A 24,349-nucleotide genomic window follows, 5' to 3' on the forward strand; every position below is an offset into this window, starting at 1 on the left:
AGATCTGTATCCTTTAAAACAATACAGCAGATGCCTGGCTGCAGACAACCATAATGTATCCCGCTAGACATCTTCTAATTAGGGACTAAAGCAATCTCTTAATTTATATAGACAGTGTTTATGTACCCCAATTAATTAATTAATTTAAAGCAGACAATTATTTCCAATTGCGTGACTTGGAGTGCATGAGAACTCCAGCAATGTTCTAAAGTGCAGTAGACGCGGACCACTCGTACTTTTTAGCGCGGCTACTGCCATCTGGTGGAGTTCATACAAATCAGGATTTTGCCTACAGCCACAGGTGTTAGTAGTTATGTGAATACCTAGAGACTCAATCAATCAATGTTTACTTATATAGCCCTAAATCAAGAGTGTCTCAAAGGGCTGCACAAGCCACAACGAAATCCTCAGCTCATTTAGTGTGAGAGTCCAGTCCATAGTGGATCTAACATAATATTGTGAGAGTCCAGTCCAGAGTGGATCTAACATAATAGTGTGAGAGTCCAGTCCATGGTGGATCTAACATAATAGTGTGAGAGTCCAGTCCAGAGTGGATCTAACATAATAGTGGAAGAGTCCAGTCCATAGTGGATCTAACATAATAGTGTGAGAGTCCAGTCCATGGTGGATCTAACATAATAGTGTGAGAGTCCAGTCCATAGTGGATCTAACATAATAGTGTGAGAGTCCAGTCCATGGTGGATCTAACATAATAGTGTGAGAGTCCAGTCCATAGTGGATCTAACATAATAGTGTGAGAGTCCAGTCCATGGTGGATCTAACATAATAGTGTGAGAGTCCAGTCCAGAGTGGATCTAACATAATAGTGGAAGAGTCCAGTCCATAGTGGATTTAACATAATATTGTGAGAGTCCAGTCCAGAGTGGATCTAACATAATAGTGAGAGTCCAGTCCATAGTGGATCTAACATAATAGTGTGAGAGTCCAGTCCATAGTGGATGTAACATAATAGTGAGAGTCCAGTCCATAGTGGATCTAACATAATATTGTGAGAGTCCAGTCCAGAGTGGATCTAACATAATAGTGGAAGAGTCCAGTCCATAGTGGATCTAACATAATAGTGAGAGTTCAGTCCATAGTGGATCCAACATAATAGTGAGAGTCCAGTCCATAGTGGATTTAACATAATAGTGTGAGAGTCCAGTCCATAGTGGATTCAACATAATAGTGTGAGAGTCCAGTCCAGAGTGGATCTAACATAATATTGTGAGAGTCCAGTCCATAGTGGATCTAACATAATAGTGAGAGTCCAGTCCATAGTGCATCCAACATAATAGTGAGAGTCCAGTCCATAGTGGATCTAACATAATAGTGTGAGAGTCCAGTCCACAGTGGATCTAACATAATAGTGTGAGAGTCCAGTCCATAGTGGATTTAACATAATAGTGTGAGAGTCCAGTCCATAGTGGATTTAACATAATAGTGTGAGAGTCCAGTCCAGAGTGTATCTAACATAATAGTGTGAGAGTCCAGTCCATAGTGGATCTAACATAATAGTGTGAGAGTCCAGTCCATAGTGGATCTAACATAATAGTGTGAGAGTCCAGTCCAGAGTGGATCTAACATAATAGTGTGAGAGTCCAGTCCATAGTGGATCTAACATAATAGTGGAAGAGTCCAGTCCATAGTGGATCTAACATAATATTGTGAGAGTCCAGTCCAGAGTGGATCTAACCTAATAGTGGAAGAGTCCAGTCCATAGTGGATCTAACATAATATTGTGAGAGTCCAGTCCATAGTGGATCTAACATAATAGTGAGAGTCCAGTCCATAGTGGATCTAACATAATAGTGGAAGAGTCCAGTCCATAGTGGATCTAACATAATAGTGAGAGTCCAGTCCATAGTGGATCCAACATAATAGTGAGAGTCCAGTCCATAGTGGATCTAACATAATAGTGTGAGAGTCCAGTCCATAGTGGATCTAACATAATAGTGTGAGAGTCCAGTCCATAGTGGATCTAACATAATAGTGAGAGAGACCAGTCCATAGTGGATCTAACATAATAGTGGGAGTCCAGTCCAGAGTGGATCTAACATAATTGTGAGAGTCCAGTCCATAGTGGATCTAACATAATAGTGAGAGTCCAGTCCATAGTGGATCTAACATAATAGTGGAAGAGTCCAGTCCATAGTGGATCTAACATAATAGTGAGAGTCCAGTCCATAGTGGATCCAACATAATAGTGAGAGTCCAGTCCATAGTGGATCTAACATAATAGTGTGAGAGTCCAGTCCATAGTGGATCTAACATAATAGTGTGAGAGTCCAGTCCATAGTGGATCTAACATAATAGTGAGAGAGACCAGTCCATAGTGGATCTAACATAATAGTGGGAGTCCAGTCCAGAGTGGATCTAACATAATTGTGAGAGACTCCATAGTGGATCTAACATAATAGTGAGAGAGTCCAGTCCATAGTGGATCTAACATAATAGTGGGAGTCCAGTCCAGAGTGGATCTAACATAATTGTGAGAGTCCAGTCCATAGTGGATCTAACATAATAGTGAGAGTCCAGTCCATAGTGGGGCCAGCAAGAGATCATCTTGAGTGGAGACAAGTCCGCAGCGCAGAGACGTCCCCAACCGATGCACAGATGAGTGGTCCACCCTGGGTCCCGACTTTGGACAGCTAGCGCTTCATCTGTGGTCACTTAATAACCTCTCAACGCAGGAGAGGGGGGGAAGAGTAGAAAAGAGACGGCAGATCAACTGGTCTAAAAAGGGGGGTCTATTTAAAGGCTAGAGTACACAAATGAGTTTTAAGATGGGACTTAAATGCTTCTACTGAGGTAGCATCTCTAACTGTTACCGGGAGGGCATTCCAGAGTACTGGAGCCCCAATAGAAAACGCTCTATAGCCCGCAGACGTTTTTTGGGCTCTGGGAATCACTAATAAGCTGTGGAGTTCTTAGAATGCAGATTTCTTGCCGGGACATATGGTACAATACAATCAGCAAGATAGGATGGAGGTAGACCGTGTAGTATTTTTTTTACGCAAGTAGTAAAACCTTAAAGTCACATCTTAAGTGCACAGGAAGCCAGTGCAGGTGAGCCAGTATAGGTATATACGTGTATATATATATATATATATATAGGTATATATGTACTGTATATATAGTATAGGCGTAATATGATCAAACTTTCTTGTTATTGTCAAAAGTCTAGCAGCCGCATTTTGTACCAACTGTAATCTTTTAATGCTAGACATAGGGAGGCCCGAAAATAATAGGTTACAGTAATCGAGACGAGAACGCATGAATAATGATCTCAGCGTCTGTGGAGGACAAAATGGAACGAATTTTAGCGATATTACGGAGATGAAAGAAGGCCGTTTTAGTAACACTCTTAATGTGTGACTCAAACGAGAGAGTTGGGTCGAAGGTAATACCCAGATTCTTTACCGAGTCGCCTTGTGTAATTGTTTGGTTGTCAAATGTCTCACTGGTTAATTGTGTATATAACAAAAATATTTTTTTATCATCTCAAGATTATAGCCAGAGTTCGCCCAATTCTCTCTGAGGGCAACACAGAGACCCTAATGCATGCTTTTTATTACAAGTCGTATAGATTATTGTAACGCCCTGCTTCCTGGTCTCCTTAAAAACGTTATTGCACCTTTGAAATTACTCCAAAATTCAGCGGCATGTGTCCTGACGAAGACCAGAAGGCGGGCTCACATTACACCACTTTTAAAATATCTGCATTGGCTCCCTGTGTGTTTCAGGATCAATTTTAAGGTTCTTCTTATGGTTTATAAATTAATTGAGTAGAAGCGTTGATTGGCGCGTTTATGGTAATTAGTGTGTAATAAAATACAAAATATTAATAAGTTGTAATGAATGGAGTTGTTTATTTGCATCTTTGATTTACAGAAAATCTATACAGTACAAATCAAAAATGTACCGTATATGATTTTATTAGATGTGCAAATGTTCCTATTGAAGAGTGTATTTTTTTCAATTCAGATTTTCTGTACAGTATAAAAACAAGCGCATAATAAAAACCTATTGCAGGAAGCAGCATGACCAAGAAGAAAAAACATATATTTACATTAAATAAAAAATAGGTTTTAAAAATGAGATTTTTAAGTCTACTAAAGGCTATTTCTTATATTTGGTCACCAGCTGGCCGACTGAGGCGTTGTCCTTCTTCACGAGAGCTCTGAGGTCAGGATGGTGCTTAAAGGCGAACACCAGCGCTCTGACTGTCCTCCTGTACGAGCTGCTGACCAATCTGCCGCTCTGGTGGAACACTTCTCGCTCCATGTTGTCCACCAGTCCGCTGTCCTCCTGGTGGTGAAATAAAAAACGTATTAATATTGATTGATATTTATTGATATGTATTAATTAATGTTGCTTTAACAAACAGTCCGCTTTTAACACAAGTCTCTAAAAGACGACTTGTATCATGTGGTCACTGCTCGATATGAGCTAGCAGTGTTTCCCACACATTCATTTATTTGTGGCGGCCCGCCACGAAAGAATTACGTCCGCCACAAATAAAAAAAAAAAATAAAAAAATGTTTTAATTGTTTTTGTCCTGTCCAGCTTCTCAGGCAAATCATATAGTTGATGTAGATGCCCATATAGGCGGTTCAGATTTACTTTACAAAAGAGAAGTGTAGGATACTTCTCTTGTTGCCTTATTTGTATTTGACCACTACTGTTTTCTGTTTATTTGTTACTGACTGTGGCAGGACACCTCTGCCTCTGTTTCACTTTATGTTGCTGGTAAATAATATGGTTGTAGTAGTAGGCTAAAGTTAAATTACTTAGTATGCACTAATTAAAGGGGCAGAGCTTTAAGAGACAGTTTAGCTTTTATATTTTATAAGATATATTTTTTGTAAGAACCACAATTAATAAATATATTTCAGTGAATAACTTATTGTTCAAATCTGTATATAAATATGTACATAAAGTGTTGTAAGTATATTGTAAAATGGATAGATGGATGGACGTTTAAAACAAAACTGTTATTACATTTTTTTAGCCTTTTTAGAGAAAATCATATCATTGTAGTAAATTATGCAAATTGCTTGATGATGTCATGGTGACCACGCCCATAGCCCCGCCCCCACCGCCACAGGTATCTTGGCAGTTCATGGGAAACACTGGCTAGGGATGTTCCGATCCGGGTTTTATACTGCCAATTCTGATCATTAACTGGAAATGTTTCCATTTATTTGTGGTGAGCGCTATTGACAGTTTAACAATATCAACAATAGGGTTGCTCAAAATAAGCAATGTACTATATGAATGACAGACACTGCAAAAACTAAAATCCAAGTAAGATGAAATATCTCAAATAAGGGTGATATTTGCTTATTTTCTGTCTAATAAGATAATTCTTCTCACTAAGCAGATTTTATGTTAGAGTGTTTTACTTGTTTTAAGGGTTTTGGTCCTAAATGATCTCAGTAAGATATTACAGCTTGTTGCTGAGATTTGATGACCTATATTGAGTAAAACATGCTTGAAACTAGAATATCAACTGTTGCAAAGCTGTGTCATCAACACTCACAAGTATAAAACTACTTTTTTAAAGTAATAATTTCTTATTTCAAGCATGGAAAAAAAAATCATGATGCCGAGCGCATATCATTATGTCAAGAAAAGGCACTAACATTCACTTAATTTAAGAATATTTTTCAACATATTGAGCGAAAAGGTCTCTTTTTTTCTACCAAGAAAAGTGCACTTGTTATTAGTGAGAATATACTTATTTTAAGGTATTTTGGGGTTCATTGAGGTTAGCTAATTTGACTTGTTTTGGAAAGTCTTGACAAGCCGAATTTTCTTGTTTTATTGGCAGATCATTTTGCTTAGTTCAAATAAAATACCCCTCATTTTTGTATTTTTTTCCCCTTGTTTTTGAACACTGACTTTTTGCAGTGTACAAGGTGGCAAAGCAAGCTGAGGGGAATAGATGAGCTCCATGAGGACAAATGAAGCAACTTTTAACGACATTGACGAGACATGCGGTGTGTGGAACTTTGCCAATCTAACAACAACACACAAAAAGGGTATAAACTAGGGATGTCCGATAATATCGGCCTGCCGATATTATCGGCCGATAAATGCGTTAAAATGTAATATCGGAAATTATCGGTATCTGTTTTTTTTATTATCGGTATCGTTTTTTTTGTTTTTTTTTAAAACAATTTTTTTATTAAATCAACATAAAAAACACAAGATACACTTACAATTAATGCACCAACCCAAAAAAACTCCCTCCTCATTCACACAAAAGGGTTGTTTCTTTCTGTTATTAATATTCTGGTTCCTACATTATATATCAATATATATCAATACAGTCTGCAAGGGATACAGTCCGTAAGCACACATGATTGTGCGTGCTGCTGCTCCACTAATAGTACTAATCTTTAACAGTTAATGTTACTCATTTTCATTAATTACTAGTTTCTATGTAACTGTTTTTATATTGTTTTACTTTCTTTTTTATTCAAGAAAATGTTTTTAATTTATTTATCTTATTTTATTTTATTATTATTTTTTAAAAGTACCTTATCTTCACCATACCTGGTTGTCCAAATTAGACATAATAATGTGTTAATTCCACGACTGTATATATCGGTTGATATCGGTATCGGTAATTAAAGAGTTGGACAATATCGGAATATCGGATATTGGCAAAAAGCCATTATCGGACATCCCTAGTATAAACAACATGTAACATCTTCATTATCAGCAAAAAGGTCTTTTTTTTATACAAGAAAAGTGCACTTGTTATTAGTGAGAATATACTTATTTTAAGGTATTTTTGGGTTCATTGAAGTTAGTTAATTTTACTTGTTTTAGAATGTCTTGACAAGCCAAATTGTCTTGTTCTATTAGATAACTTTGCTTAGTTCAAATAAAATACCCCTCATTTTTGTATTTTTTTTTCTTGTTTTTGAACACTGACTCTTTGCAGTGCATACCGGGCGTAATATATTTAAACATAACCAAAATGCACTTGAAGAACCCCCGACAGTGGATGTCACGCCGGTCCTCACCTTGATTTCCAGGGCCTCGGCCATGAGCCTCCTGGCGTTGCTCCTGAGCCCCTCTGATTGCTTGTCCGAGCGCACCTCGATGGACGGCTTATTGGAATTCTCCTCGATGAAAGTCCTCCAGTCTGTGTAAACCTTGGCGGCTGCGACGCTCACCTCGGGGTCCGGATGCTTACGCAGTTTGTTGACAGTGTGACCTGAGGATGAAAGGCAACGATTTTAACGGGGACACTTATTTGGGTAAGGACGGGGTTAGTAAAGAGTTTTTGACTTTGGGGTTTAATACAAGAAGGTGACAAAAAGAGGAAATAATCAAAATTGTAAAGAAATTTAAATCTAAGACTGTCAGGTTCAAACACTGATGACATTTATTAAACAGACAAGAAGCAAGGAATCATGCAGAGACAGTTAAATTTTGCTCAATTGAGGAGAGACATTTTTTGGACTGTACTCTAGTTACAGATCCAAACTACGCTATAAAGTCCAGCCCACTTGCTTCCTCTATTTATTTGGGAGGTCCCTGGTTACATCACTGAGGCTGTCACTGAGGGAAGTGGGGGTAATCCCAACAGCCCCAGTTAGACACAATATATGACTAAATGAAATGCAAATGTGCTGACACTCGTGATATCGCCCCGTCTCTGCTTTGTCTGCGTCCTGGTACTCCATGTTCGGCCTTGGCAGTCAGCAGGCCGAGTCTGTGACTGCATTAATGTTGGAAATAAACTTAAACCAAACCAATACCAGTCTGTATTGCATCATGCGTTGCTGAATCTCAAAGTTGCAACGACTTTATTATAATAATAACATACTTGCCAACCCTCCCGTTTTAGCGGGAGAATCCCGGTATTCAGCGCCTCTCCCGACAACCTCCCGGCAGAGATTTTCTCCCGACAAACTCCCGGTATTCAGCCGGAGCTGGAGGCCACGCCCCCTCCAGCTCAATGCGGACCTGAGACTGAGTGGGGACAGCCTGTTCTCACGTCCGCTTTCCCACAATATAAACAGCTTGCCTGCCCAATGACGTCATAACACCGAGGGCTTTTAGAGAGTAGAGTGGACAACTGCGCACACAACAAGGAGACGAAGCAGAAGAACGAGGAAATTACAGACATGGCGACGCCGTCGACGAGCAAGATGAAGAAATACGCTTGCAAGTTCCAAAACGAATGGAAACAAGAATTTCAGTTCATCCAGGAGAGTTCGAAGGGGAAGGTGTATGTTGCCTGTAAATATGTAGAAGAGACTTCTCCATTGAACACGGTGGCCGAAATGATATACTCATCATGAACGGAGAAGTTAAACAGGACAATACTGCCATCTAATGGATAGCCACCGGAACACTGAAATTCAAGTATTTCTTTTATGTAAATAAAATAAATGTATATATATAATAGCTAGAATTCACTGAAAGTCAAGTATTTCATACATATATATATATATATATATATATATATATATATATATATATATATATATATATATGTATATATATATATATATATATATATATATATATATATATATATATATATATATATATATATATATGAAATACTCGAGTTGGTGAATTCTAGCTGTAAATAACCACGCCCCCAAACATGCCATCCGCCCCCAACCACCCCCGCGCCCCACCCCCCACCTCCCGCTATTGAAGGTCTCAAGGTTGGCAAGTATGAATAATAATAACAATAATAATAATAGTAATAATAAACATAGCCTACCTATTTTAGTGGTCCTGAGCACCTCCCTGGATGGCATCTTCTTGCTCAGTTCAGTCAAGGCACTCAGTATGTTGTCTCTGCTCTGTCCCGGCAGCTCCAATGTGGACTTGTAGCGCATGATGTCCTCAATGACGACCACCCTCTGCAGAAAACACAAGCTAAGTATCAATCACCAAAAAATGATTCCCGGGCGTGGCCACCGCTGCTGCTCACTGCTCCCCTCACCTCCCCTCCCAGGGGGTGATCAAGGGTGATGGGTCAAATGCAGAGAATAATTTACCATAATTGGCAACACTAAATTGGCCCTATTGTGTGAATGTGAGTGTGAATGCTGTCTATCTGTGTTAGCGACTTGTCCAGTGTGTACCCCGCCTTCCGCCCGAATGCAGCTGAGATAGGCTCCAGCATCCCCCGCCACCCCGAAAGGGACAAGCGGTAGGAAATGAATGGATGGATGCCATCAATGCAAGTCATAACTCACCCTGAGCGATTCTATGGTGGTTTGCTTGTAAATCTTGTGGCTGCTCCTCGGCGTTTTAGGCTTCTCCCCCGTAGGTAGTCGCACCACATACTTGTCCATCTTGAAGGAATTACTTAAATGAGGACATTTATTCATTTATATAGAGAATTATGGCAAATAAACAAAAGCATCAATGCTGAGGCTAGGAGCGAGCTAGCAGTGTTATGCTACTCGTGTTGCATTTTGGGTAATCGGAAATGCAAACCTTAGCTGGGGAAATTAGATTTATAAATAATGTACTGCTAGTTAAATGGTTTGAACATGTAAACATTCCGATTTAAATAAATTTTAAAAAATAAGATTTTTTTCCATATGGGTCTATATGGTCTCAAAGCTCGCATTGTTATGCTACTCGTGTTGCATTTTGGGGAATCGGAAATGCAAATCTTAGCGGGGGGAAATGAGATTTATAAATAATGTACTGCTAGTTAAATGGTTTAAACATGCAAACATTCCGATTTAAATAAATGTAAAAAATAAGATTTTTTTCCATATGGGTCTATGGTCTCAAAGCTCGCAGTGTTATGCTACTCGTGTTGCATTTTGGGTAATCGGAAATGCAATCTTAGCGGGGGGGGGGGGGGGGTGAGATTTATAAATAATGTACTGCTAGTTAAATGGTTTAAACATTTAAACATTCTGATTTAAATAGATTAAATGTAAAAAATAAGATTTTTTTATTTGGTTTATGGTCTCAAAGCTCGCAGTGTTATGCTACTCGTGTTGCATTTTGGGTAATCGGAAAGGCAATCCTTAGCTGGGGAAATGAGATTTATAAATAATGTACTGCTAGTTAAATGGTTTAAACATGTAAACATTCCGATTTTAATAAATTAAATGTAAAAATAATAAGATTTTTTTTCATATAGGTATATGGTCTCAAAGCTCGCAGTGTTATGCTATTCGTGTTGCATGTTGGGAAATCGAAAATGCAAACTTTAGCGGGGGGAAATGAGATTTATAAGTAATGTACTGTAGCCAAGTGTCCTGGGCTCACATATTCTGTGTACTGATATAATATAATAATAAAATAATAAATGGGAGTCATGAGAGCAGGTCCGGTCTCCACCACTTCTTTAATATCATCTCCTCAGTCCTCACCTTCTTCAACAACCCAGACTTATAGGCCTCTTACGGGACAAAACCCCTCCTCCTTACTTAACACACTCCGGTAACTTGGGACACCCTGAACTGTTTGTTACAGTACTGCTAGTTAAATGCTGTAAATATTTAAACATTCTGATTTAAATAGATTAAATGTAAAAAAATAAGATTTTTTTTATATATGGGTCTCATTTCATACCACATAAATTGAACACATTTTCGATAATGCAAGAATCTAATCTCTATTCAAGAGTATTTTCTATAGCATATTTAAATGATAAACATGATTCACAAATAATATTCTTCTGTCAGAGCGAAATTTAGCTAATCGATGTGTCTTAATTAACCCGTCACGAAACAAACAGAGCAGATTACTGATCATTTCCCGGGTCAAACGAAAGGCAGCAATCTCAAAGTCTCGCGTGACGTCATCTTCCCGCGATGACTGCCGGAGGAAAAGAAGGGCGGAAGTGGCTGTCGGTGTTGTTGTTTGGGGATGTTCGCAGACAAAATGGGGAAGCCGTCCTGTCTCTTCGTTACTTTGGGACTTCTTGTCTCGCTGGCGGGCGTGTGGGCGTCCTCAGACGTGTTCGACAGCGTGCTGGGGAGTACCGTGTCCTGCCATAGGTCGTGTGAAATGACGTACACTTTACATACGTACCCGAGGGTGAGTGTTGTCAAATTAGCTTCAAAAAAGTGACCACGGCTAGTTTTAGCTCCCGCCGTTAGCCTCGTACTTGGTGATTATGTCCTAATAATACACTTTTGCTTTGTTTCATTTCAAAGTGATTGTGGTTAAAATTGGGTTTTTATTTTCCTAGGAGGAGGAACTCTATGCTTGTCAGCGAGGCTGCCGACTCTTCTCCATTTGCCAGTTTGTGCGTGACAGCAAAGATTTGAACCACACCAAATCCGACTGTGAATCAAGTAAGCTGAAAATAAGCCCTTTGTTATCTTGCCTGGACTTCCATTATCTGCTTTGTCGCTTTCGGTACAGGCTTATATCTATTTCTGTTGTTTACTGCAGTGGCGTTTTAGTATATATATATTTTTTATAAACCTTTATTTATAAATTTCAACATTTACAAACAGTTGAGAAATAATAATCGAAGTAAGTACAAAACAGCGCCAGGGGGTTGTAAATTCAAAGAAACTCAAATAGAATGCAAAATATATACACTACCGTTCAAAAGTTTGGGGTCACCCAAACAATTTTGTGGAATAGCCTTCATTTCTAAGAACAAAAATAGACTGTCGAGTTTCAGATGAAAGTTCTCTTTTTCTGGCCATTTTGAGCGTTTAATTGACCCCACAAATGTGATGCTCCAGAAACTCAATCTGCTCAACGGAAGGTCAGTTTTGTAGCTTCTGTAACGAGCTAAACTGTTTTCAGATGTGTGAACATGATTGCACAAGGGTTGTCTAATCATCAATTAGCCTTCTGAGCCAATGAGCAAACACATTGTACCATTAGAACACTGGAGTGATAGTTGCTGGAAATGGGCCTCTATACACCTATGTAGATATTGCATCAAAAACCAGACATTTGCAGCTAGAATAGTCATTTACCACATTAGCAATGTATAGAGTGTATTTCTTTAAAGTTAAGACTAGTTTAAAGTTATCTTCATTGAAAAGTACAGTGCTTTTCCTTCAAAAATAAGGACATTTCAATGTGACCCCAAACTTTTGAACGGTAGTGTATACAGGATAAAGTTCTTTATTTTCAGTAATGCAATGAAAAAAACCAAAATGTCATACATTCTGGATTCATTACACATCAACTGAAATATTGCAAGCCTTTTATTATTTTAATATTGCTGATTATGGCATACAGCTTAAGAAAACTCAAAAATCGTATCTCAAAAAATTAGAATATTTCCTCAGACCAAGTAAAAAAAAACAAGTATAACAGCAAAACAAAAACAAACATTTGAAAATGTCAATTAATGCACTCAGGACTTGGTTGGGAATCCTTTTGCACGGATTACTGCCATCAATGCGGCGTGGCATGGTGGCATTGCTGAGGTGTTATGGATGCCCAGGATGCTTCAATAGCGGCCTTTAGCTCATTTGCATTATTGGGTCTGGTGTCTTTCAGCTTCTTCTTCACAATACCCCACAAATTCTCTATGGGGTGCAGGTCAGGGGAGTTGTCAGGCCAATCGAGGACAGTAATGCCATGGTCACTACACCAGTTACTGGTGGTTTTGGCACTGTGGGCAGGTGCCAGATCATGCTGGAAAATGAAATCATCATCTCCATAGAGCTTTTCAACAGATGGAAGCATGTAGTGCTCTAAAATCTCTTGGTACACAGCTGCATTGACTCTGGACTTGTTTCATCAAGTCCAGAGTCCAGAGTGGACCAACACCAGCAGCTGACATGGCTCCCCAAACCATTGCTGACTGTGGGAACTTCCCACTGGATTTCAAGCAACTTGGAGTTTGCTCCTCTCCAGCCACACAGAAATTGGGTTTTATGTCTCTTCAAAGGACTGGCTTGTTGTTATAATCCTTTTTTTTTTTAAAGTAACTTGTTTTTATTGAAGAAACAATCACTGATAGCAGTTATAAAACAACTTAATATGAAATGTTATCATATGTGATATATTCTCTATTGATGGCAATGAGAATTATTTAATTTGGTTTTCGTCTGTGTTGGCCCTGCGTTGAGGTGGCGACTTGTCCAGGGTGCACCCCGCCTTCCGCCCGGGTGCAGCTGAGCTAAGCTCCAGCGGACAAGCGGTAGATGAATGGATGGATGTAAACATTCCATAAGATGGTGCTATATCCCATCCATGTGCATTGACAATGAGATCTCAAATTTAAAAATGTTTTTCGCCAACAAACTTTGTGGATCACAGTTACAGAAAAATATGCAAATAATAAATAAGAATAATGTGTCTCAATGTATATAAAATTATTATTAACATTAGAAAAAAAATTTGGACAAGATAAAAAGGTGAATGCAAAATTGTACCACCCCTGAACTTCTTAACACGAATTAACCAGAAAAGTGACTCCAAATGCTGCGATTCCTTTGACCCTGACTCATTTTCAAATTTGTAATTTGTGAAACATTGTAGCTCGCAACTGCGAATCGGGTCTCATCGTTCCCTTTAAAGGCCTACTGAAATGAATTTTTTTTATTTAAACGGGAATAGCAGATCCATTCTATGTGTCATACTTGATCATTTCGCGATATTGCCATATTTTTGCTGAAAGGATTTAGTAGAGAAAATCGACGATAAAGTTTGCAACTTTTGCTCGCTGATAAAAAAAAAGCATTGCCTGTACCGGAAGTAGCGTGACGTCACAGGAGCTAGTATTCCTCACAATTCCCCGTTGTTTACAATGGAGCGAGAGATTCGGAGCGACAAAGCGACGATTACCCCATTAATTTGAGCGAGGATGAAAGATTCGTAGATGAGGAACGTTACAGTGAAGCACTAGAGAGGCAGTGATGGACGTATCTTTTTTCGCTCTGAACGTAACTTAGGTACAAGCTGGCTCATTGGATTCCACACTCTCTCCTTTTTCTATTGTGGATCACGGATTTGTATTTTAAACCACCTCGGATACTATATCCTCTTGAAAATGAGAGTCGAGCATGCGAAATGGACATTTAAAGTGACTTTTATCTCCACGACAATACATCGGTGACACACTTAGCTACTGAGCTAACGTAATAGCATCGTTCTCAAATGAAGATAGAAACAAAAGAAATAAACCCCTGACTGGAAGGATGGACAGAAGATCAACAATACTATTAAACCATGTACATCTAACTACACGGTTAAAAATTCTCAGCCTGGTAAGGCTTAACAATGCTGTTGCTAACGACGCTAAGGCTAATTTAGCAATTTAGCAAACGGACCTCACAGAACTATGATAAAAACATTAGCGCTCCACCTACGCCAGCCAGCCCTCATCTTCCCATCAACAGCCGTGCTCACCTGCGTTCCAGCGATCGACGGCGCGACGAAGGACTTCATCCATGGGTTTGGCGGCAAGCATCGGCGTAGTAAGTAGTCCTTGTTGTGTTGCTGTAAGTATTGTACTTAGCCGCTAATACACCGATCGATCCCACCTACAACGTTCTTCTTTGCAGTCTCCATTGTTCATTAAACAAATTGCAAAAGATTCACCAACACAGATGTCCAGAATACTGTGGAATTTTGTCGAAGAAAACAAGAGGTTTTTGTATCGGGTCGATGGGGTACAAACACTTCCGTGGATTTTGTGACGTCACGCGCATAAATCATATCCAAAGGAGTTTTTCAACCGGAAGTGTGGCGGGAATTTTAAAATGTCACTTTATAAGTTAACCCGGCCGTATTGGCATGTGTTGCAATGTTAAGATTTCATCATTGATATATAAACTATCAGACTGTGTGGTCGGTAGTAGTGGCTTTCAGTAGACCTTTAAAGAGCCGTTCAACAATTTGACATGTTCACAAACATCACATCTTTACTGCACACAACACATAAAGGATTTGTTGCAGTAGCACACGTCAACGCTGCTTTTTTAACATATTGTTTGTTCTCTTGTTTGTAATGCTGTTTTACAGCCTGCTCAGAAGCCTACTCACAAACTAATGAGAAGTTTGCGTGCAACTTGGGCTGTGAGAACCAGCTTCCTTTTGCAGAGCAACGCTATGAACAGGTACAGTACACCAAATCTCGGGTGGTTCAGTCTAATATTTACTGTAATTATACAGGGTGTGGTCAGGGTTTTGAGCTTTTTTGTATTTCGTCAAGTATTTATTCGCACAGCAGTTCAGAGCTTTTTTTTTTTTCTAGCTGGAAGCCATGGTGCCGAGGATTCACTTGCTGTACCCGCTAACTTTGGTGCGAGGGTTTTGGGACGACATGATGAGTCAGGCGCACAGCTTCATCACCTCCACGTGGACGTTTTACCTCCAGGTGGATGACGGAAAAGTGGTCATTTTCCAGGTGAGGCACTGTAATAGACGTCAGGTGTTAAAAAAAAACACGAGTGTTTGCCTTGATTGCCAGACTGAGCCTCAATTCAAGTTCTCCCAGTTTGAAGTGGAGAAAGACGAGGAGCAGGAACCACAGAAGACAAGTAAGTCAGTCAGTCAGCGTTTGTGACAACAACACAAACCAATGTCATTTCATTCTCTATCGTCTCCACCTTTTTAAGTCTCCGTGTTGAGCAGTCCCGTCTACAAAGACTACCAGCGCACGCTCATCCAGGAGAGAGACCGGGACTTGAACGTCGATCGCAGCTACGGCGAGAACAACCTCTTCGGCTGCCTCGCTAGGTTGGTGAACATGCTCGAATCCAGAATGACCACATTTTTATATAGCAAATACACCAAATATTTACAAAGCACTTTTCATGCACAGTCAAGTTGCAACACCAAGTGCTTTACACCAGTGAAAATGATGATGATTGAGGCGATTAAGTTGTTGACAACTCGTATTCAAATGCAGCCACTCTGAATTTATAAAAATTTACACCACAAGGTTGCCTACAACCACCGAGGTTAATGTCAGTCTGGATGTTCCAATGAGGTTTTTATGCTGCCAATTCCGATGCGGCTCATCCACGATTGGTTGATAACGATCACTTGTATTCACTGTATATTTTTCCATGTATTCATGGTGAGTGCTTCTGACAGTTTGACAATATCAACACAATATTTAAACTAGTTCCTTATTTTCTCTTATCACATAGACGTGTTTGATCAAAACAAAGTCATTACTAGTACACAACAACTCAGTGTTTTTCAACCTTTTTTGAGCCGAGGCACATTTTTTCCATTGAAAAAATCCAGCAGAAATCATTAAAATATGAAACTCGATATTGACATTAAAAAGTCATCGGATATGACTTTAAACCGTAACCAAGAATGCAACACTATAGCTCTTGTCTCAAAGTAGGTGTACTGTCACCACCTGTCACATCACCCCCTGACTTATTTGGAGTTTTTTGCTGTTTTCCTGTGTGTGGTGTTTTAGTTCTTGTCTTGCGCTCCTATTTTGGTGGCTTTTCCTGTTTTGTTGGTATTTTCCTGTAGCAGTTTCATGTCTTCCTTTGACCGCTATTCCCCGCACCTGCTTTGTTTTAGCAAACAAGAATATTTCAGTTGTTTTTATCCTTCTTTGTGGGGACATTGTTGATCGTTATGTCATGTACGGATGTACTTTGTGGACGCCATCTTTGCTCCACAGAAAGTCTTTGCTCCACAGTAAGTCTTTGTTGTCGTCCAGAATTCTGTTTTTCTTCACTTTGTCGCCAGTTCAGTTGTAGTTTTGTTCTGCATAGCCTTCCCTAAGCTTCAATGCATTTTTTTTTAGGGGCTCTCACCTTTTGTTTATTTTTCAGTTTAAGCATTAGATACCTTTTTTACCTTCACGCTGCCTCCCGCTGTCATCTGCATATTGTGATCACGACAAAGCAATTAGCTACCTGCTGCCACTTACTGATACGGAAGAGTATTACACGGCTATTCTGCCGAGCACCGACACTCAACAACAACACATCATTTGCAGACTATAATTACTGGTTTGCAAAAAATATTTTTACCCCAAATAGGTGAAATTAGAGAATCTCCCACTGCACACCAGACTGTATCTCACTGCACACTAGTTGAAAAACGCTGCAATAACTAATCACAAGCAAAAACTATTATGTATTACTCATTTAAATCCTTTGTCTGCCCGAGCACTCCCTCTAAAGTACTCCATTGTCCAGAGAATTATTCTCTGAGTTTATAAACATTAACAAAGTCAACATTTTGAGAGAATAGAAATATCTATCTAATCACTCTAGTTTTAATCCTATACCAGGGATCCCAGACGTCCGCTGTTTAGTGGAATTACGCTATTCTTCAAGCCTTTTAGATTTCTGTATAAGATCACTAACTTGGCTGCTCTCCAGCGCACCGTAGTTAGTTAGTTTATTATTTCTTCGGTCAGTAGTCAACAAAATAAACAGTTTTACATAAACAAACAGTTGTACATTCATAAATTTAAAATGTTGCAGACCGAAGGGGTTTAGGCTGAAGTTGAACACTTATTGCGCCTAACCCTATAAACAATGTCAAATACAAGATGAGCTTCCAAAAAATATGAAATTTCCTTTGCACAGCATATTATAAATACACCTTGTACACAACATAAACACTGTTCAATTATATACACAGTAGAGACATGTGAAATATCCTTGTACACGTGTTAGTTAAACCTTTGTACCAATTATATACTACCGTATTTTTCGGACTATAAGTCGCAGTTTTTTTCCTAGTTTGGCCGGGGGTGCGACTTATACTCAGGAGCGACTTATGTGTGAAATTATTAACACATTACCGTAACATATCAAATAATATTATTTAGCTCATTCACGTAAGAGACTAGACGTATAAGATTTCATGGGATTTAGCGATTAGGAGTGACAGATTGTTTGGTAAACGTATAGCATGTTCTATATGTTATAGTTATTTGAATGACTCTTACCATAATATGTTACGTTAACGTACCAGGCACGTTCTCAGTTGGTTATTTATGCCTCATATAACGTACACTTATTCAGCCTGTTGTTCACTATTCTTTATTTATTTTAAATTGCCTTTCAAATGTCTATTCTTGGTGTTGGCTTTTGTCAAATACATTTCCCCCAAAAATGCGACTTATACTCCAGTGTGATTTATATGTTTTTTTCCTTCTTTATTATGCATTTTCGGCCGGTGCGACTTATACTCTGGAGTGATTTATACTCCGAAAAATACGGTATATACAAACACTTCCATTATTATTTATATCCCACATTTAGTTTGTAATTAACATTGATCATAGTATTAACTACTGTGTTGATTCAAGAGTGATATATTTTTCCAAGACATTGGTCTTAAAGTGTTTTTTAAATGTGTGAATGGAACTGGAACATTTTAAGGAATGTGTAGTTAACTGGCTGCTTAGAGCCAAGACTTAGACTTAGACTTCCTTTTATTGTCATTCAAATTTGAACTTTGCAGTACAGATAACAACAAAATGTTGTTGCATTAGCTCATGGTAGTGCAGGATAAAAGAGCAATAAGGTGCAGATATAAATAAATAGATTACTGTACAGATAAATATATTGCACTTTTGCATATGCATCCACGTTTATGGATGTATGTTATATTGTCTTTATATTCAAGTGAAATAATCAATTTTTGGGGGGAATTGATGGGATTATTTTAATGCGTTCAAGAGTCTTACGGCCTGAGGTAAGAAGCTGTTACAGAACCTTGAGGTTTTGCTACGGAGGCTGCGGAACCTCTTTCTAGAGTTCAGCAGTGAAAACCGTCCTTGGTGGGGGTAGGAGGAGTCTTCAGATTTTCTGAGTTAGCCACGTGAGTAGGCCAAGTGCAGCCTGCGCTAACTGGCGTTTCTAAATGTATATGTAATGTAAATGTAATCATCTTGTCTTTCATAATGATTGTGATAGATATGCAAAATTCCCCCCAAAAAGTGCAGTTCCTCTTTAAAGCTGGCTCAGCGGTTTGCTCCTTGCCATTGTTACAACATTGCTTCTGTTGATTCTCCATGGTGCTTTATACAGGAACCCTTGGCTGCCAGGCTGGATTCTTACCAGCACTCTGGTTTTGTCGGTGATGGTCCTCATCTGGATCTGCTGTGCCACTGTGGCGACTGCTGTGGACCAGCATGTGGCTCCTGAGGTCGGTACCTATTTAATCTCTATTAAAAACAGGAGATTAATTGCATTTTGTCCATAGTTAACATGTAATTAATTGTGATGAATCGCAGAGAGATAGAAGTTTCTTTTTACTTTTAATACGTGTACCTTAGACCAGGGTTCTTCAACATTTCCCAGGCCAAGGAGCCCCAAATTGAGGGCGAGATGGACTGGGGGACCCCTTACTTACAGTATATATCCTGTTGAAAATTGTGATTGTGTTTTAAAAATTAAACTGGTCCTAAAGTATAAAATTACTAAGATATTCAAATTTTACAGTATAAAACCGGCATTTGAAATTTTAAACATTCATGATTTTCGCGTCACAATATCACTTCTGCGTTTTTTTAATGAAATATTCTTAGCGCGTAAGGAGTGTCAAAAGATGGAGGTAATTGTTTTAATGACATTCAGACTTTGTTTTCTTATCAGTAATCGAGCAGTATTTGTAGAAGAATAGAAGAAGAACAATGGACTTTATTGTCATTATATTTGCCATGAATACCATGAATTGATTAACGTGGACCCCGACTTAAACGAGTTGAAAAACGTATTCGGGTGTTACCATTTATTGGTCAATTGTACGGAATATGTATTGTACTGTGCAATCTACTAATAAAACTTTCAATCAATCAATTGCATATAAAGAGATTAAGGACTCCAATTTAAGGTGTGGTAGTGGAAACAAATATGGAATAAAAATAAATCACACAAGTAGTAATAAAGATACGAAGTAAGAATTGAAATAAACAAGACTACTACCCAATACAAACAATAAGCAATCCTGTCCAATATACAAAATACTGTACAATATACAGAACAAAACAAGAGTACCAGAGTAATATAGTAATAACAATCAGTGTCGGACGTATTGCACTCGAAGGGTAATATTGCACAGTAGGGTATTGGGGTAGGATATTGTATAGGGGTGAATTATTTATTACAAGTTTGAGTTCAAGATGGTGACAGCTCTGGGAAAGAAGCTGTCTCCGAGCCTGTTTGTTAAGTTAAGTTCAAGTTAAAGTACCAATGATTGTCACACACACACTAGGTGTAGTGAAATTTGTCCTCTGCATTTGACCCATCCCCTTGTTCACCCCCTGGGAGGTGAGGGGAGCAGTGAGCAGCAGCGGTGGCCGCGCTCAGGAATCATTTTTGGTGATTTGACCCCCAATTCCAACCTTTGATGCTGAGTGCCAAGCAGGGAGGTAATGGTTCCCATTTTTATAGTCTTTGGTATGACTCGGCCGGGGTTTGAACTCACAACCTACCGATCTCAGGGCGGACACTCTAACCACTAGGCTACTGAGTAGGTTCTGGCTCTGATGCACCTGTAGCGCCTGCCCGATGGTAGCAGGTCGAACAGGTGGAAGCCAGGGTGTGTGCTGTCCTTGGTAATGTTTTTTTTGCTCTGTTGAGGCAGCGGGAGTTGTGTAAATCCTTCAGGGATGGGAGGGGGCAGCCAATAATTTTTTTGTGCAGAGTTTATGACCCTCTGAATTGCGTTTTTTTGCATACATCTGTGGCTTCTCAGCGCAACAACACACAACACCGGAAATGTGTCCCGTGGAACTCCCTAACAATAAGAAAAAGGTCGTGGGTGAATTATGTACACTCACTACAATATCAAAAAAATAAAATCCGAACAAACGTGTTTGGACGTCACTCGCTGTTTCTCTTGCCTAAACAGATGATTGAGTTAGTATCATCCAGTTAGCTTACTTGTTGTCTGCTGCTTTATTGATTGAATTGATTGAAACTGTTATCAGTAGATTGCACAGTACAGTACATATTCCATACAATTGACCACTAAATGGTAACACCCGATTACGTTTTTCAACTTGTTTAAGTCGGGGTCCACGTTAATCAATTCATCAAGTTGACGACTTTCTAATTGCTGCTCATCATATTTGGATGATTACAATACTGTACAAACACTGTTTGTTAGTGATGGGTCCGGCAACACCGATGCATCGGCGCATGCGTCGAGCTCATAGAGCGATACCCTGTGTCGGTGCGCGTATCGCTTTTAGAAAGTCACGTGACCGAACACGAGCTGTTTTGGTCACGTGACCGCTCATGAGCTGTTCTGGTCACGTGACCGCTCATGAACTGTATCGCACTGACGCCTGCGCGTCAAACTGTTTATTAGGAAGCGGCGCAATGCGTGTTGTTGACGAACACCGTTAGGGCCGCTTGTTGTCACTGTCACTCAAAGTTGCATTTAAAAATTACACAGAATAAATGTGTTTATTTTGTTTAGAATTCAGTTGGGTTTTATTTGGTGCGTGGCATATATTGGCTGTGCGGCGCACGGTGTGCGCGGAGGACGCCTGAGCACTGCGCAATTGCGCAGGCGCGCACCTTAGAGGGAATGTTGCTCACAGGGCACAGAGGAGGCGTCAGTGCGATACAGTTCGCGTATCGGTCACGTGACCAAAGCAGCTCATGATCGGTCACGTGACTTTCTAAAAGCGGTACGCGCACCGACACAGGGTTTCGCTCTATGAGCTCGACGCATGCGCCTATGCATCTGTGTTGCAGGACCCATCACTACTGTTACTAGAGAAGGTACAGGAATGACGGCGTGGCGAAGTTGGTAGCGTGGCCGTGCCAGCAATCGGTTACTGGGGTTCAATCCCCACCTTCTACCATCCTAGTCATGATACATGTTCACATTTTTTGACTGTATCTAAAAAAGATAAAAATATATTTTTATTTAAATGAAGATATTAAATAATCCTAAATGAAATACAATGACTTGGTTTACATTATTGTATATACTAGGTCATAAAATCAGTGTCAGTTGAGTCGGTCCATAGGTTGCCTGTAGGGATTTTTAATGTCCAGCAGATGTCAGTATTTAGTGACACAGTATCGACACAGTATCAATACAGTTTTGCAATGTGTCGAAACGCTTCATGAGGCCTCATCAACCCATCACTACTGTTTGTTCTGAACCAGCTGTAGTTCTAGAGAATGTACACTACCGTTCAAAAGTTTGGGGTCACCCAAACAATTTTGTGGTATAGCCTTCATTTCTAAGAAGAAGAATAGACTGTGGCGTTTCAGATGAAAGTTCTCTTTTTCTGGCCATTTTGAGCGTTTAATTGACCCCACAAATGTGATGCTCCAGAAACGCAATCTGCTCAAAGGAAGGTCAGTTTTGTAGCTTCTGTAACGAGCTAAACTGTTTTCAGATGTGTGAACATGATTGCACAAGGGTTTTCTAATCATCAATTAGCCTTCTGAGCCAATGAGCAAACACATTGTACCATTAGAACACTGGAGTGATAGTTGCTGGAAATGGGCCTCTATACACCTATGTAGATATTGCACCAAAAAGCAGACATTTGCAGCTAGAATAGTCATTTACCACATTAGCAATGTATAGAGTGTATTTCTTTAAAGTTAAGACTAGTTTAAAGTTATCTTCATTGAAAAGTACAGTGCTTTTCCTTCAAAAATAAGGACATTCAATGTGACCCCAAACTTTTGAACGGTAGTGTATACAGGTAGCCAGCGAGAAGGTATATTTTGACAAACCGGTCACAGCACCGGAAGTATATTACCCGAGGTGGCGTGTTAACAGTATAGAGTTGTCAAATGGCTAACGTTTCCGGAGTTCTTTGAATGCGTGTTATAGAATTGTACTTTACATTTCCAATGATAATAATGTTAGTAAATTATCTACTAATTAAACAAAAAAAATCTGGGGACATGTTTGTATCAAAAGGACAGCCAAAAGAGGTTTGTTGATGAGAATAAACCTGCACTTTACATCCATATACTGTGTCTAGTAAGTAATTACTATGAAATGAGTGAGTGGAGTAGGCGAAAATATATCACATTAATAGAGATGTTTTCAACTTTTCAGAAATTGAGCATTTACGGTGATAGGGATTACATCACGGAGAAGAAACTGATTCCCTACCTGTCGTCCTCCCTGCTCATCACTGCGAAAGGGCTGGAAGCAGCAGAAGAGGAAGGGGCAGGGCCTCTCCCTCCCAAGGCGAACCTCGGTCAGTCTGACATTTAAAAGCTGCTGTTTTTTGTTTTTTTTAATAAGTTGATTCCTGCTGCAACTTTTTGTGCTATAAAAGAATCTGTACTTGCAAAACATTTTCTATGATTGAGTTAATGTTTTACAAAACATAAGTGGGCCACGGTGGGTGCATTATGGTACTAAATAAGTACAAAACTTAAAATATGCGAGTGTTTACCCTCCCTTTAATTTTGTGTGTTAGTTTATTTTATTGAAAATATGTAACTTTTGATTATGCGGACAATGTTTGGTATAATGAGGCAATATGGTAGCAGGTTCCTGTTCTTGTGATGTGTACATGACATATTTAATAAAATGCTTTTAAATTTCGAAAAGGGGACTTCTGTTTAAAATATTTCAGTACTAGAGATGTTCGATAATGGCTTTTTTGCAGATATTCCGATATTCTCCAACTCTTAATTACCGATACCGATATCAAGCGATACCGATATATACAGTCGTGGAATTAACACATTATTCTGCCTAATTTTGTTGTGATGCCCCGCTGGATGCATTAAACAATGTAACAAGGTTTTCCAAAATAAATCAACTCAAGTTATGGAAAAAAATGCCAACATTGCACTGCCATATTTATTATTGAAGTCACAAAGTGCATTATTTTTTTTAAACATGCCTCAAAACAGCAGCTTGGAATTTGGGACATGCTCTCCCTGAGAGAGCATGAGGAGGTTGAGGTGGGCGGGGGGTGTATATTGTAGCGTCCCGGAAGAGTTAGTGCTGCAAGGGGTTCTGGGTATTTGTCCTGTTGTGTTTATGTTGTGTTACGGTGCGGATGTTCTCCTGAAATGTGTTTGTCATTCTTGTTTGGTGTGGGTTCACAGTGTGGCGCATATTTGTAACAGTGTTAAAGTTGTTTATACTTCCACCCTCAGTGTGACCTGTATGGCTGTTGACCAAGTATGCATGGCATTCACTTGTGTGTGTGAAAAGCCGTAGATATTATGTGACTGGGCCGGCACGCAAAGGCAGTGCCTTTAAGGTTTATTGGCGCTCGGTACTTCTCCACTCCGTACAGCTGCGTTTTAAATAGTCATACATTTTATTTTTTGAAACCGATATCGATAATTTCCGATATTACATTTTAAAGCATTTATCGGCCGATAATATCGTCAGTCCGATATTATCGGACATCTCTATTCAGTACGTCAACTTTTGTCATACTGACAAAATGAGTAGAAGTACAACAAAA

The 24,349-nt window shown here is 39.3% G+C and overlaps 2 protein-coding genes across 4 annotated transcripts; one reads left to right on the forward strand and one right to left on the reverse strand.

The window, feature by feature from the left end:
• Window positions 1-3,869: 3,869 nt before the first annotated feature.
• On the reverse strand, window positions 3,870-9,704 carry tceanc2 (transcription elongation factor A (SII) N-terminal and central domain containing 2). Of its 2 annotated transcripts, XM_062023426.1 has the most exons (5): window positions 9,668-9,704; window positions 9,243-9,486; window positions 8,762-8,903; window positions 7,041-7,234; window positions 3,870-4,311 (listed from the first exon to the last, which is right to left on the reverse strand). In XM_062023426.1, the coding sequence occupies exons 2-5, from the start codon at window positions 9,375-9,377 to the stop codon at window positions 4,123-4,125; spliced, it is 660 nt and encodes a 219-aa protein (XP_061879410.1). In that variant the 5' UTR covers window positions 9,378-9,486; window positions 9,668-9,704; the 3' UTR covers window positions 3,870-4,122. The 2 variants fall into 2 exon arrangements, with proteins under 2 accessions (XP_061879410.1, XP_061879411.1); XM_062023427.1 differs by lacking the exon at window positions 9,668-9,704 and having other exon boundaries at window positions 9,243-9,515.
• A 1,112-nt stretch (window positions 9,705-10,816) lies between these two features.
• Window positions 10,817-23,624, forward strand: tmem59 (transmembrane protein 59). Of its 2 annotated transcripts, none has more exons than XM_062023429.1 (8): window positions 10,817-11,052; window positions 11,207-11,312; window positions 14,959-15,053; window positions 15,191-15,343; window positions 15,434-15,476; window positions 15,555-15,675; window positions 18,960-19,077; window positions 22,972-23,624. In XM_062023429.1, exons 1-8 carry the CDS (start codon window positions 10,882-10,884, stop codon window positions 23,131-23,133), a joined length of 969 nt encoding a protein of 322 aa, XP_061879413.1. In that variant the 5' UTR covers window positions 10,817-10,881; the 3' UTR covers window positions 23,134-23,624. The 2 variants fall into 2 exon arrangements, with proteins under 2 accessions (XP_061879413.1, XP_061879412.1); XM_062023428.1 differs by having other exon boundaries at window positions 10,818-11,052; window positions 15,407-15,476; window positions 22,972-23,620.
• Window positions 23,625-24,349: the final 725 nt, after the last annotated feature.

The sequence above is a fragment of the Entelurus aequoreus genome, linkage group LG16 (assembly GCF_033978785.1).
Source record: "Entelurus aequoreus isolate RoL-2023_Sb linkage group LG16, RoL_Eaeq_v1.1, whole genome shotgun sequence".
In the NCBI taxonomy this organism is placed as follows: domain Eukaryota; kingdom Metazoa; phylum Chordata; class Actinopteri; order Syngnathiformes; family Syngnathidae; genus Entelurus; species Entelurus aequoreus.

Excerpts from the sequence above, each read along its gene's own strand:
- tceanc2 (XM_062023426.1), bottom strand. The coding sequence starts at position 9,377 with ATGAATAAATGTCCTCATTTAAGTAATTCCTTCAAGATGGACAAGTAT. Across the intron at positions 8,904-9,242 it reads CCACCATAGAATCGCTCAGG|AGGGTGGTCGTCATTGAGGA; the intron begins GTGAGTTATGAC and ends TGTTTTCTGCAG. Across the intron at positions 4,312-7,040 it reads CCGAGGCCCTGGAAATCAAG|GAGGACAGCGGACTGGTGGA; the intron begins GTGAGGACCGGC and ends TTTCACCACCAG.
- tmem59 (XM_062023428.1), top strand. The coding sequence starts at position 10,882 with ATGTTCGCAGACAAAATGGGGAAGCCGTCCTGTCTCTTCGTTACTTTG. Across the intron at positions 15,054-15,190 it reads CAGAGCAACGCTATGAACAG|CTGGAAGCCATGGTGCCGAG; the intron begins GTACAGTACACC and ends TTTTTTTTCTAG. Across the intron at positions 19,078-22,971 it reads ACCAGCATGTGGCTCCTGAG|AAATTGAGCATTTACGGTGA; the intron begins GTCGGTACCTAT and ends TCAACTTTTCAG.